We start from the raw sequence: 16,166 nt of genomic DNA on the forward strand, positions 1-16,166 counted from the left end.
AAAAAAGGCACCATGATTAATTAGGACACACAAAATTAACACATGCACTGGTGATTTATTCACACCCCTCGCCTCTTACATGAACTCATAGACAAACTTGGATTATTTAATTAATTATTCAATAAATATCTCATGATGTATGAACAGCATACAACCTAATTTGCTTATCTGCTAGACCACAGCATATCAAGAGCTGCTGGGAAGTTTTTAGTTTTGGTTTGGAGTGAATGCAGAGTGGATTCTTCTCAGCTAGCACATGTTTCTTCCTCATAACATGTTTTACTGCAGCAGTGTCAAGCCCATTTATTAATGTCTCCATCTGATATGCTGCACATGAGCTGGAGTGTGGTTAACCTGAGGCAATTTTTTTATTTTTTTATTTAGTCTGTGTGAAGATCTTTAGGGTTCAGCTTCTGGTTTGAAATGTACGGAGAAGAGAAAGGTGATCTGATAATTGCCCTTAGTTAAGATGATGGTAGGGATTTTTTTCGATTGATTGATCTTACATGACTCCTTGTTTTGAAACTGCACTTTGGACCCTGGAACGATGTCTCCACATTCCAAAAGCGAGTGGACTAATAACCGTTGGATTCCCATACACGCGTGTCAAGTAGTGTTAACACACTCTATGCTTTCCTCCGCATCTGGAGGAGGACAAACACTCTCGGTGGTTCTTGGAAAAAAAAAATAAAGAAGGAAGAAAGAAACTTTTTTTTCTAATTTCCTTTAAAAGAAATGGCCTCATATGTGATGGAAAGCTGTTTAGTTCTAGTTTTTTGGTCTCCCATTTCATTTATTTTTCAGAAAAATGTTGTTGTCTGTTTTGACTAACCCTAGTTCATTTAACTTTTACAAATATTGGATTGTTGACTGCATTTGTCAAGCTGAATCATTTAATCCTCATACCGAAGTTATGGTAAGAAAAATAGATCAAACAAATACTTTTATTTTTACTTCTAAATTTAAGGGAAACAGAACCACAAACCAACCTTGGTCCTAAACTAGCTAACTTGTTGCAGCTTAATTTAGGCTAGCTTTACAAGGTTAACATTACAACCCTTACTTGCAACCCTTGTTATATAGATAAGCATTTTATATATTAAATTATTTAACTCTCTCTCGCTCTCTCTATATATATATATATACAGTGAGGAAAATAAGTATTTGAACACCCTGCTATTTTGCAAGTTCTCCCACTTGGAAATCATGGAGGGGTCTGAAATTGTCATCGTAGGTAGGGATGTCCCGATACCACTTTTTGCAGAACGAGTCCGATACCGATACTGTAATTTTTGGTACTCGCCGATACCGATACCGTAACCGATACCTGAATTTTCACTGCATTTGTCATTTTTAAATGTATTAGTAGATAAACCAAAAGATTATAAATCATATTAGTTGGCTTAATTTGTTCATCAAATATATCTATTTCTTTCAGTTATTTTCATGCTTAATTAAGCCTGCTAAAATGCATATGAGCTTCTGTAAGCCTACTGTCACTGTTCATTCTATTGCTCTATCATATTTTATCTTTCATTTAATAGCACAGCACATATTTAGAGCTGCTTCAGCAGGGCTCAGTGCTGAGGATCGGGTCAGCGGTTCAAATGTTTGTCAAAACCAGTGAAATATCAATTATTTAATCCAATTTTGATACTACAACAAAAACTAGCAGCCTAATTAATGTGAATTTAAAACAAGTAAGCAGTCAGTAACAAAATAAAAACAAACAATTGAATTACAAATAGGACAAATATATACAATAGAACAAAGAAAGGCTACAAATGAAATAAACAGTGTTTTTAGAGTTTTTCGGGTAGATCTAACAGGTACAGAAATAAAGTAATCAAATGTGAAAAAAAGCATATTCATTACTGTATGAATTATATATAGATGGATATTTTTCTAAAGTTGAAAAGGGTAGCCTATTTAGTCAAGAGCAGTGAGTAATTTCTTTGTCCTTTGTTTGATTAACATTAAAACATAGAAGCAGGTTTATCAGACTGCTGCCCCTTTAAGACCGAGCGCACGGACCGCATTTGAACATGCTACGTTCATTTGAGATATAACCGACTTTGTTTACTATAGGATACTCACCAAGACGGGCGTTATTACATAGTTGTGTGTGAATTCGTCCGTACAAGCGCAAGACGTGAAAGACAATTTAATTAAGTATTCGCGCGCTGAGACGCTGGTTTGAGGGGCGCGCGCTTCGGATGTTTGCATTCATGAAACTTCTTGACCTGCACAGTGCACACGTCCTGTAATAATGTAGGGAACCACTCGTTATACTTCAGTCAGGTAACAGTTCATGTTTTACTTTACTTACATATACGATTTAGTTTTCATCCAAATAACATGTGCTGAGTGAACGATCAGCAATCAAGAGCATTCAACAGAAGTGCGCTTCTCGCTCTCTGTCTCTCTCTCTGCCTCTCTCTCTCTCGTCAGTTAACGTTAATATAATAAGCTAAATCTACATGCCTCGTTTAATTTCGTTGCCATTGACATCAAACTGAACAAACTTTCCACTGTTGTCTGTTTAAAGCAGGGGTGTCCAAACTCGGTCCTGGAGGGCCACTGTCCTGCAGAGTTTAGCTCCAACCCCAATTAAACACACCTGAACCAGATAATCAAGTCCTAGTAAGATCTTGATTATCTGGTTCAGGTGTTTTTAATTGGGGTTGGAGCTAAACTCTGCAGGACAGTGGCCCTCCAGGACCGAGTTTGGACACTCCTGGTTTAAAGGGATGTGCTCGACCAGCTCGTGCGTCTATGACTCAGTTCACCTCGACAAAGCACTCGCGGCGGCCAGTTTCGTTTCGCAAAATGTACGTGGTATCGGTGAATTTTTATGAGTACGAGTACGAGTATATGAGGACAGTATCGGCCCGATCCCCGATGCCAGTATCGGTATCGGGCCATCCCTAATCGTAGGTGCATGTCCACTGTGAGAGACATAATCTAAAAAAAAAAATCCAGAAATCACAATGTATGATATTTTAACTATTTATTTGTATGATACAGCTGCAAATAAGTATTTGAACACCTGAGAAAATCAATGTTAATATTTGGTACAGTAGCCTTTGTTTGCAATTACAGAGGTCAAACGTTTCCTATAGTTTTTCACCAGGTTTGCACACACTGCAGGAGGGATTTTGGCCCACTCCTCCACACAGATCTTCTCTAGATCAGTCAGGTTTCTGGGCTGTCGCTGAGAAACACGGAGTTTGAGCTCCCTCCAAAGATTCTCTATTGGGTTTAGGTCTGGAGACTGGCTAGGCCACGCCAGAACCTTGATATGCTTCTTACAGAGCCACTCCTTGGTTATCCTGGCTGTGTGCTTCGGGTCATTGTCATGTTGGAAGACCCAGCCTCGACCCATCTTCAATGCTCTAACTGAGGGAAGGAGGTTGTTCCCCAAAATCTCGCAATACATGGCCCCGGTCCTCCTCTCCTTAATACAGTGCAGTCGCCCTGTCCCATGTGCAGAAAAACACCCCCAAAGCATGATGCTACCACCCCCATGCTTCACAGTAGGGATGGTGTTCTTGGGATGGTACTCATCATTCTTCTTCCTCCAAACACGTTTAGTGGAATTATGACCAAAAAGTTCTATTTTGGTCTCATCTGACCACATGACTTTCTCCCATGACTCCTCTGGATCATCCAAATGGTCATTGGCAAACTTAAGACGGGCCTTGACATGTGCTGGTTTAAGCAGGGGAACCTTCCGTGCCATGCATGATTTCAAACCATGACGTCTTAGTGTATTACCAACAGTAACCTTGGAAACGGTGGTCCCAGCTCTTTTCAGGTCATTGACCAGCTCCTCCCATGTAGTTCTGGGCTGATTTCTCACCTTTCTTAGGATCATTGAGACCCCACGAGGTGAGATCTTGCATGGAGCCCCAGTCCGAGGGAGATTGACAGTCATGTTTAGCTTCTTCCATTTTCTAATGATTGCTCCAACAGTGGACCTTTTTTCACCAAGCTGCTTGGCAATTTCCCTGTAGCCCTTTCCAGCCTTGTGGAGGTGTACAATTTTGTCTCTAGTGTCTTTGGACAGCTCTTTGGTCTTGGCCATGTTAGTAGTTGGATTCTTATTGATTGTATGGGGTGGACAGGTGTCTTTATGCAGCTAACGACCTCAAACAGGTGCATCTAATTTAGGATAATAAATGGAGTGGAGGTGGACATTTTAAAGGCAGACTAACAGGTCTTTGAGGGTCAGAATTCTAGCTGATAGACAGGTGTTCCAATACTTATTTGCAGCTGTATCATACAAATAAATAGTTTAAAAATCATATATTGTGATTTCTGTTTTTTTTTTTTTTTTGATTATGTCTCTCACAGTGGACATGCACCTACGATGACAATTTCAGACCCCTCCATGATTTCCAAGTGGGAGAACTTGCAAAATAGTTCTCTTTAAATAGTTCAAATACTTATTTTCCTCACTGTATGTATATATATATATATATTATTTTTTATTATTTATAATAATTAAATGTTTAAAATTTAATTTTATAAATTTAATTTATAATGAAATGTATGATTTAATTTTTATTACAAATATTTAATCATACAAAATAAGTCACTTAATTTTTATCTAATGGTTAAAATTATTGCTAGAAAATGACAAACATCATGCACATATAATACTGACATTTGGTTGACAGTGTTGCAAAAAAAGCCAAAAACAAAACAGCACATGGAATAATTAGTTTGACCCCTTGGATTGACTGAACATTTGTTAAAAAAAATGTTTTTTAAAGAGTTTCTGGTCTTATACTGTGTATGGAAAGTGCCCTGCTATGATGACATTTTCCCTCGTTCAACCACGTTTGCTGCTAATGTGATACTTCAGACATACTGAAGGTAGATTTGCTTTTAATAACGTCTCTGCAGGTGCACAATCGATGGACATAAACGGTCACTGACCCCTACGGGACGTTCCGGAAGGAAAGGAAATTAGCCTGCAGGCTGGATAATTCCCAGTAGCCACCTTTATCCTTGGCAAGAACACTCTTTCACACTTAAAGTAATTTATGGCCATAATGTGTCATCAAGCAGCGTCACAGTGGAAGAACTGTTGGTCATCTAGAGATTATGCCATACGATAACCTCTCCCGTTTACTCACCTTCTATTAAACATCTCTCCCATGCACAATGGTTTAATGAATGTGTCCTTTTCATAACTTCGACATAACTGCCTATAAAACAATCATAATGACAACATATGAAGACCTCAAGTACAACTGTGAAACAATAGCTGTTCTTAATCAACCTAAAAATCTCTGAACAGGGGTGTTTAATAGCAAAGATATTACCAGCGTAAGTATGTCGTTTTATTTTTAAACCTATTTGCACATTATTAGTTGTGACCCACTGAGAGTGTTAATTAAAAAACATCCCCTTCCTGCACTCAAGGGCAATGACTATATTTGGCTAATCTTTATTAGCAGCGCTGGTTCGTCGTGATCATTTTATCAGGATCGTTTTGGAGACCAGGTTTCTTAAGAGCAAAATTCTTTGCTGAATGAGTGGTTTTGTCGTAGGATCAAACTCAAAAATAAAATAGCTGATAATCTGCGGAGCATGAGAAGATGAATCTAAAGGCACCCACACACTACAAGATAATCAGGCCGATTTTGGGACCAATTCTCCCCTCCCGAATCAGATTTTCCTGTGGTGTTGGGTGTGTTAAGAGTAACTGAATCTGCTTAGAAGAATGTCGGGACTACGGTGTACATTTAGGACATCCTCAGACCTCAGTCATATGACAAAAAGGCGTCATGCCTCAAACTAAAAGGCTTCAGCCATTGGACGAAACTTTTGCACCTCAGACTGAAAGGCTTCAGGTCTCAGAAAAAACAACGTCAGGTGAGGTCTCATACAATTGGGCATGAGGCGTCAGACATCAAGGCGTCAGACATCAAGGCATTTCTGCTGTTCTATAAGTGCCACCTACTGTCAGAGAGTGGATCTGCATTTTCATTCAACCGCCTCAACCCGCTGACTAAAAATAACAACTGTGTAAAAGTAGCCCAATTCCACAGTAAAACCCCAGATTTGGCAACACTGGTTTGAGGCGTGATGCAGTTTCGTCCAATGACTGAAGCCTTTCAATCTGAGGCATGATGCCTTTTTGTCACATGACTGAGATGTCCTCATGTACACCGTACGGAGCCGCACCGATCTCAAATCGTGACTATCCAACATGTTGAAAATTTGTGATCAGAAATTGAAACAAAAGTGCAAGCACTCTGTCGATTGTCACGTGGAACGAAAACGTAAAGTCCATGTTCACGCCGTCATCCAAACCTTTTCCTTTTTTTCCTGCAAATTTTCTGTAAAAAGCAGTCCAAACACTGTTATCGCCATTTCTTCTAGCCCATCGTCCGCCATCTTCATTTACTCCAAGTCACGTTTGACTGGGAGACATTTTGCAAGATTTCCCGTGTTCACAGTCGGGATTCTGGTTGTTTGTAAATTGAATCAGTTAAGCCGGGTTTCACACTATATGATTTTGGCTGCGATTTGGTCGTCTGAGACAAATTTGTGAATCCTAAACATTTCCTCGGATCCTAGGCCAAAGTCTGAAGTCTTTGATCGTTCACCGACAGCCGATTAACGACCATTGCGATCAAGTTGTACCTCAGAATAAACTCTGGCAGTGTCCGAAGATTTGACGCACAGTCCTGTAGTGTAACTTCTTCTACGACAAACATCAAATCAAAAACCAATATGAGCTCTGAACCTGATGACGCAATTAGTGAGACAACAACAAACCACCACTTCCACACACATCGTCTTCATTTTATTTCAAGAGAAGCCATGATCAAATTCATGCTAGTGATTGTTTTTGTTTCCTAGCCACAATTTCTATCCCCGGATGTAAATGCAGCTCACATCACTGAATGTGTCACGGATTGATGATGTAAAACTCTGGACAAGTCTTCTTGCGTGTGCCCGTTTTTAACGCGTCTTGACTGCTGGACAGTCTGACATTAATGACAACTGACATCCCACAGTGTGACATGGCTTACAGCGGGGATAATGCTTGTACAGTCTTACAAGCAACAGCCGTAAAGGACTATAATAAATCATACAGTGTGCACTCGGCTTTAGTGTGTGGTGTGCTGATTTTCACATCTCGGCACTCCACATTCTATAGGAACAGTTCTGTTAAATCTGTGATTTCTTTTTTTTTTGCATCATGTTTGTGGTCTCTCACATTTTGAAAATCTGGTAAGTGTGGGGCGAGCCAGCCATTAGAGAGACCCTGCTGTCTTAGAGAGCATCAGGCCCAAAATAGCACGGAGTTCCCTTATCTGCTGAGTCTCAGAGCATCAAAGATTGATGACGGTCCACATATGTCTAAGGCAAGATGCAAAGTCTCATTATTCTTTCTAGTTGGAGGCATTTGAAGAACTTCAATTATAAGTGATTTTGCACCGATTTTGATCAAATCTGTGACACTGAAAATGTTACCTCGGATGTTTTTGCTTCCATTACAGCCCAAGATGCTCTGTGGAACATCTCAAATCATGCTGGAGAACATTATCAGGGTTTGCTTAAGTCTTGAATGCTGCTGTCATTGACACTTAAGGGGACTGGAGAAACACTAGGAAATTCGTATACATTTTTCAGTTTAACTTTCCACTCAAAATGTGTTGAATCATTTGTAATGTTATTTAAAAACAAAACAATGATACTTTGCTTAGAAAAATGCTAAGCATATATTGTTTGTAATTATTTTATTCTTAATTAAAAATGTAATTGGGCAAAACAAATATTTTTCCCACTGTATTTTTCCACATTTTGTACCATGCCCTTTTAGCATTGCTAAATTATTTAGTGACAAGCAATAAAATAACAATGATTTTTTTAATTTATTTTTTACATTTAAAAAAATTCTTAAGTTAGAAAAATGCAAACAGCATTTAATTAAAAAAAGAAAGAAAGAAAAATGCCAAACACGCATTATCATTAGTGGCCTTTTGTTGTAAATTGGTAAACATGGTATTTTATACAGCGTTTTTCTAACATTGCTAAATTACTTAGTGAAAACCATTAATCAAAAATAACAATACTTTTTTTTTTTTTTTTACATTTAAAAATGAAAAAATATTTTATTCGAAAAATGTTAAACATTATTTTTTTAAATTATTGTTAATTTTTATCAATTTTTTTTAATTAAAAATGCAAAACAAGCTTACTCAATTGTTCCCTTTTCTAGTAGACTTTTGGGCCCCACTGTTTTTTCCTAGCACGTCCCTCTCTAAATTATTTAATGACAAACATTAAACAAAAATTACAATATTTCAATCCAAAAATTTGCCTCTTCACGGCATGAAACTGAATTTGCTATAGACTTTTCTTCCCTATTGTGACGTATATGGTATATCCGATTGAAACGGCTTGTTGAACATAAAAAAAAAAATGTTGGGGGGGACTTGTCCATCGGGAATTGATTGTATGGTGGTGATTTGCTGTTGCTGTGATGTAATGTGAATGACAGGTTGTCCCGCCCTAACGGCATTAAACACGTCATCAGAGAAGAGATGTCCCTGCAAGAGGGAGGGGAAGTTATTTTGAGTAAAGATTACAAGGGCACATGAATTTTTAAAAAAATCTATAATTTATAATAAATACTGCAATATTCCAACAAAGAAGTACATTTTGATTTCAAACTTTTGGTTTCCCCATAAATAGAGGACCATACACACTCTTTAATGCACTGAGCACTGCTGTTTGTGTACATGTACATCTCTAACATCCATGTTTCCGTCCAACGCTTAGTGTGATGTGTGTTCGTCTTTTATCTGAGCTGCCTCTGTGGCGGGAAAGATAAGAGGGTTTGGGAAGGCCTTTGAACTGCTGAGCATCAATCGCAGATTTCTCTCCTCGATTTCCTCATCTGCGGACCTCAATGTATTCGACTACCACAGCCAACCTGAGCAGTGGACGCAATAATGATACCCGACGCTTAAAGCAGAAAGTGTTGTGTGCGACATATAGTGTTTTGCTCTCCCTCTCTCTCTCGCTGTGCTTCTTTGTCTCCTTATCCATTTGCATGCCAACCCTTATCAAGCTGGGCTGTCCTTTCTTCAGCCTGCATCCTAATTATGCGTCTCAAAGAGAGACCGGCCGGCCTCCTACATCTGACAAGCGTCTAAGGAAAAAGCTGCATGTCTGATGACTAAATCCTGTTTTCTCGAAAAAGCGCCCATCACTCACACCTCATGTATGTCTGGGGACCCGAGTCTAACGTGCTTGCCGAAGGAAAGAAGGACGCTGCTTTAAGGTAAGGATGTCTCAGTTTACAATTATTAATGCTTTATGAAAGTTTTGTTTTATCTATATGTCAGACCCCTTAATGCTAAATCGTGTATGCAGAGAGTGGGCTTTTTGGGAACTTAATTCAGCAATTACAGTTCTAATAAACAGCTGTCATTCCTGAGCAAATGACATTTTTATTTTGAGTAGTTACTGTGCAATGTTTTACATATATTTTTGGCATTATGGCTTAACATGGTAGATTTTATTCTTATTTTTTACAATAATGCCTCATGTGTTAGCATTAGTTAACATGAACTATGTGCAATATCTTTTTAGAGCATTTATTAACCTTTGTTGATGTTAGTTCATAAAAATACAATTGTTCATGTCAGTTCACATTAACCAATGTTAACAGATTCAAACTTTTGATTTTAAATATGTATTAGTAAATGCTCTAGAAGTATTGCTTATCGTTAGTTAATGTTAGAATAAAAATAAAACCTGATTGTAAAGTGTTACTGTTTAAACAACCTGTTTGCTCAAATCAGATCATCAGGTTGTATTTTTAGACATCTGTAATTTATTGTACATGACGCATTGGAGAAATGTCCTTTATATTTATGACAGACATGCTATTCATCCTTTTAAGTTTGTTTTAACATCTACCAATTTTGATCTGTTTCATGGTATATGGGGAGATATTAAATTAAGGGTTTTACGGTCAGTTTGTTTAATATATATTGTAAATGGTTAAGGTGTCATCCCACAAATTAGTGTGAAATCTCTTTCCTGCTGCCCAAATCCCCCCATATACTCATATTACCCCCCCCCCCCCCCCACACACACACACCCCACCCCCTCTCAAGGATAAAGTAATGAACACTCATCTGCTTGTGACAGGGCCTCTCCATCTCTCTCTCGCTGTTAGACAGGAACATGCGCTTCTTCATACAAAAGAGCATCTGTAATAGCAACAGTTAGCTTAGCACAAACAGAAAATAAACACAGGAGCAACCATTTTGCAATGTTTTCCTGAGCCGTTCTCACGGCATTACTAATCAGTTTTATATGCTTACTTGAAATTAACACGTTTTAAGTGTTCAAATTGACTCCATATCAATTTCATTTAACTGTAAACTGTTATTCTGGCATCCCTGAAACTGAATATAACAATTAATTTCTATCTACAGACATTTGCTTTATGCAAATGAATCTGCATTAACACAAACCGCTCTAGTGCATTTATGGCTATTGATTTGTGCTGATCTGGAGGCAGTGTTGCTTTTCTTCAAGCCTGGATTTTTCCAAGGAAAATGATCCAAGATCAGCAGAAAGGCAATTAAAGGTAAAAATCTATATTTAGGATGTGTGTTACTTCCTCGTAGCTGTGGGCGAGAAGTTCGAATGCAGTTTAATGAACAGGTGGAACGGCAGGAGGAGATATATAAATAATGCACACTGAGAGGCCTTTATATAAGAGCTGTCAGTTTGATTGCTAAAAGAATTACTTATGTTCACTCTCTTGTACAGGTTAAAATAGAAAACAGATGGCCCTTCTGTTGTAAAAGTGATACCTGGATATTAAATACCTGATAGCCCATAAAATTGCTCCGTTTGTACGGTGTGCTGTTTCTAGGCCCTAAGTGGTTTTACAAATTACAGTCTGGTCGCTATGGGAGGGTTTGATTCTGATGTCAGACTACAGAAATGTGTTGAGATTTCATTTACTTTAACAACAACAACAAAAAAACTTGCTGTAAATGGTTCTACAACTTTTGTCTCCTAAAAATGACATACTATTCGGTTAACACTTTACATTCAGGTTCAAACTGTTTACATTAGTTAATGAATTAAGTATCACAAACTAACAATAAACAACATTTTTAACAGCAGTTATTAATCAAGATTAATGTTGATTTATTAATATTCTATAATTCATTGTGAATTACTGTTAATTCGTAATGCATTAACTGTTAACTCGTATAACATTACAAATGTGTATGTGCAGAAATTAACATTAACCAAGATCAATTAATAAATGCTATAAAAGTGTTTTGATCACTTGCATTTGTTCACATTAGTTCAAGTAAACATGAATGAACAATATTTACAGCATTTGTTAGTCTAATTTCAGAATTTTCTAATACATTTTTAAAATCAAAAGTTGTACCTGTTAACATTAGTTAATGCACTGTGAACTTACATGAACAATGATGAATTGTACTTTTATTACATTAACAAATAGTGCTCATTGTTTATGTTAACTAATGTATTAACTAAAGTCGATGAATGGGACCTTATTTTAAAGTGTTACCAGTATTTGTCATTGTCAGTTCATGATACTTATTACTTAAGGTAAATCTCAAGTTTTGTTTTAAGTATTATCATTTATTTATTATTGAAAATGAGTAGATGTATAATGTATTAGTTTAATGGTCAACATTTCCCTATTTACTTCAACTAATACCCTTTTGGTTTAAATTTTCAGTCTGTAACCCCACAAAACAACATCTAAATAGCATTGACAACTGAGAAGATTTTGTTTAGCCTAAATTAAATGCTGTTTGTAAGTGCCACACACACTGGGGTCATTTCAACAGGCAATCCCATTCACATATGTCACTGAACATGGAGTGGGAAAGGGAAATTAATAATTCATGTGGTTGTAAGCAACATTGCCTCCAAAACCAGCAAGCAAATGATACTTCATTCTGCCCAGGAACCCATACAGGTCTCCAGGACTAATTACTTAATGAAAAAGATCAAATTACCAGCTTCCTTCATCTGCGCCCCAGATCCACTCCGGAGTTCAACTCCAAACTTTGGCATCACCTTCATTGACATCAGCACTCAATCCTGTGAAAACCGAAACTACTATCCTGAAATCTAAACAACTTTACTCTTGAATTTCAAGGCTTTTTTGATAATGGTTAAGGTGCATGTGCTGCTGACCAATTTAATAAAATGTAATACAAGTATACTTTATTGTTTGAGAACAGGTTTCAATGGAACTGATGTGCATTTTATTCTCTGATATTTTTGCAGGTTACTAGGAGTTTCATGACTGCCTGACCCACCAGATTGACCCAGCATCACATCGCATTAAGATTAGATATGTGATCAACTCACAAAAAAACTAGCTGATCACATTTTTTTTATGCAATTATTTTGAGTTTAAAGTTTTATTTTATTAAAATGGCCAAGCTTAAGTTGCCATTAAGCTGATAAATCTCACAAAAGGACACTTACTACATGGACAATTGCCCTCGGCCAACTTCATATAAACATCATGAGTACAATGGTGCCAGATCAGGACTGTGATTTTAGTATTCCTCCAGTTCCTGAATCACCTCTACAGGGGAACGAACCAGCAGGATTTGTGTTAGCAACCTAGAACCTTCACCACCACTACTTAGCCATCACCACCTCCTAAGTATAAGAATTTTTAGACGAGCACCATGGATGATAATTTTAAATGACTTCTAGCTACATTTTAGCAATTTTGGCATGCTGTGGTTCATCTCGCGCAGCGAAAATTGTAATCTGTCGAAAGTTAGCTAAACGTAATTGACGTCCTAAAGTTATTTTCAAACACCAATGGTTTTGTGATATATAAATCTGAAAGTGATTGGAATAATGACAATACTTCTCACGCTTTATGGACATATCACCAGAATCTGACCACAACAGACCCTTTTAACATTTCTGGGTTTCGGAAGTCGTCATAGTTGGGTAAACTGGTGAATGACCACATTAAATATATTTTTTTGTGTTCCCATTTGCTCAAATAGCAAAAGAAAATCCCACAATAGTGTTTTCAGAACTTTCAAAAGAGGGGGAAAAATAGAGAGAGATTGATAAACGGCTGTCGGAAGAGAGAAATGTCATTTTTACCGTCACTTCCACAGCCGCTGAAACACCCTCACGGCAACGTTAACTAGTCTTTTTGTAATTTGATGCAAAGGTAATATAATACAAATGATAATTAAAAAAAAATGTTTTAAATGAAGATATATGAAAAGCTGCAGGATTTACGATGCTGATGACGCGTCTTCACAGTCTGTGACAAAGGTCCATGAATTGCTCCAGCGGCCTCCTGTTGCTATGGTTGCACTATCAGGCGGATACAACTTTTATTCGTTAGCGTTTGTTCGTTAAACCTATGTATACAAATTTAAACTAAGACTTCCACCCAACCTTTTGTTTTGATTTCCTTTAGGGAGTCGAGTCTTAATTCGGGGACTATGGTTTCGCCAACCTCCCCATAATTCGCACCCTCGTACTGTGCACTTCCCTTAGTATAGGCTACTCATTCATATAAACACTTCGACTGTCACATGTAGGTGGGGCTCCCTATAACTCCATAGTGACGTGATGAGGCTGGTCTTGGTTAAACCTACCAATGAAACGGGCCTTCTTGACTCCACCGGGGCTGCGCGCAGCGAAAGGGTGCCGGATCATTGCAACGCAAAGCGGCACTCCGCCGCAGGTGAGGCGGGGATGCAGCATCGCTACTCGGGAGCCGTCCATCAGCAGCACCACCACCAACACGCGGAGCACAGGGGTGGCCTTAGACAGACCGCACACCCCTTGCCAAAACAGAGCCAAGAGAACCTGCCTAGCCCTTTCGGCCAGGAAGCATCAGTCAAAAGCCAAGGAAGCAACCTAAGTCTCACAGACTGTTCCAAACCCTCCCTAAGTCGGCAGCAGAGTGTTGGAGGGGCTGCCAAAACTGCGAATTGCCAACCAGATCATTGTTCGTGCAGCTGCGGATTGCATGAACATCAACATCTGTTGCAGCAACAGCAGCATCCAAGCCAGCGTCACAACCCTCAACCTTCCCTCCAGCTACAGGTTCAGCAGCAGCGGGTGCTGAGGAGTAGCCTGCCCAACTGCTGTGCTCGAGGATCCGGGGAGCTGAGAAGCCAGCAGCCGTCTCTGCTGCAGCACCGTGAAAACGACAGCCTGAGATCAGGCGAGCAGCGGAATCCAGCTCATCACGCCCGTGCATGCACGCCTGATAGATGCCAGGGAGCCAGGAACTCCGTTTCTCCGCGGAGTAAAAGCAGCCCGCTGTCTTCTGACAGTCGCGTGTGCCTCGAGGAGAATAAACATAGACACGAAGGATATAAGGTAAACCTGCATATACCAACTCATTTTTTGTTGTTGTTGTTGCTGTTGCGCACAGACCGCATGAAATACGCATCGTTTATGCGTGCACTCTGTGAAGTTTATGCTTAACAGGTGGCCAGTTTTATCAATGCACCCGATTACGCAGGCTTCAGCTCGACTCTGGGAGGTCATGCTTGATATCGCTTCCCATTTTTAACACCAGATTTCGGCCGTATAGATGCAGAAGGCTGGTTTGTAGTTGCTAGGTGTTGGTATTCGTGCTAACCTCGAAAGCATGGAAAGAAAGAAAAAGGCGGGGGTGCTTGCAACAGGCTGTCCATGATTCCCATGATGGCGTTTAATAGTAAGTAAACATTATGAAGCATTCGTTTATTCCTACACTTGCATCATTCATATTTAGTCTAGCCCTGAATATTTTTAGCCTACCTCATTATGTGAGCCACAGCTTAGAATTATGTTTTAAATGCATCCATCTATCTATCTATCTATCTATCTATCTATCCATCTATCCATCTATCTATCTATCTATCCATCCATCCTTATATCAATGCATCCGTTGCCTGAAAGGACCAGGGACAGAAAAGCAAGGCAGAAAGGCAAATCAGTGTCATTCATTCCTTGTGGGAGAGCTGACCCTGTTTCTGCCTCACTGTTCCATTTTCTGCCTGTGCAAGCCAAGGGAAAGCCCCCCTGAGTGGCACTAACATGTACTTCAGGCCTGTATTATTCATGATGGGTTAGACATCACTGCCAGAGCGAAGAGACATTAGTATTAGTTTAGTTCACAATGCACAGCAGATTGAGGTAAAAGCCATCACCGATCTCTTCTCATGAAATCTCCCATAAGTCTTTCCCGTTGTTTGCGTCAGGCTGTTTCTTTCTCCGCTTGACTGGTTCTTGTGTTTGACTGCATTGTGCTTGTTCTAAAAAAATAAAAAAAAGTGATTGTTCAGCCTGTGCCATTTGATTAATTTGTAATTGAATGAATTGTTTTAATGCACGGTTCAGAAACAGCATTGGTAGGAAGTAAAATAACCCTTGGAGCTTTAGCTGTTTGTACAAATCACTCTTTTAGGAAAACCATGCTGAATTCTCTCTGCGGAGGGGTTGTAATTATGTAAATATTTACGCAGAGTTTACAGTAAGGCTTCTTCTTGAGTGGAAGCACTGGGATGTGCCGTGGATGTTGAGGGAATGACTGGTTCAGTATGAGCGAGCAGGCAGAAGGGAGAATCTCTGGGTGTTGTTGCTCTGCAGCTGGTGTTCTGCTGCTTAATCAAGGGTAATTTGTGGAGAGTATAATTGGCTGAGCTCTCTTGTCTCTGTGTGTATTCGAACTGAAACTAGCCAAAGGCTCTCTCTGTAATACCTACAGTGTGTGTATGTCTGTCTACTATGTCAAACTGTTTTAAGTCCTATTGCCGGGATAGTATAGATTGTTTATAAAAGAATAGGCTATGTTCTAATGGCATACTTGGGCATCGGTTTGAATTATTGATACTACCAGTTAAAACACTACTATTTTGGAATATTCATCCATCCATCCATTTTTAAATACCTGATCATTCTCCTGTTTTCTGTCATCTATGGACAACAACAACAAAAAAAACCTTTGATTTGAAACAATGTTCTTGATTCTGCAGTTTTTGTTCTTGTTGTTTTCTAGCCCATGAGAGTCTCTGCAGTTATTTGTGTGATAGTGCAGTGCACTAAATATCAGTTGGGAAAAGGATGGAAGTGATGTT

At 38.9% G+C, this 16,166-nt stretch overlaps 1 protein-coding gene across 1 annotated transcript in view; it reads left to right on the top strand.

The window, feature by feature from the left end:
* Window positions 1-13,662: 13,662 nt before the first annotated feature.
* The window catches only part of kcnn1b (potassium intermediate/small conductance calcium-activated channel, subfamily N, member 1b), a gene marked incomplete at its 5' end in the record, with an annotated part of 38,227 nt that continues 35,723 nt past the window's right edge, over window positions 13,663-16,166 (top strand). Inside the window, one exon of the mRNA XM_084390479.1 lies at window positions 13,663-14,421. Coding sequence (XP_084246605.1) covers window positions 13,663-14,421 — 759 coding nt within the window. The remainder of the gene's footprint in view (window positions 14,422-16,166) is intronic.

This window comes from Rutilus rutilus (genome assembly GCF_951802725.1).
Source record: "Rutilus rutilus genome assembly, chromosome: 19".
Lineage (NCBI taxonomy): Eukaryota > Metazoa > Chordata > Actinopteri > Cypriniformes > Leuciscidae > Rutilus > Rutilus rutilus.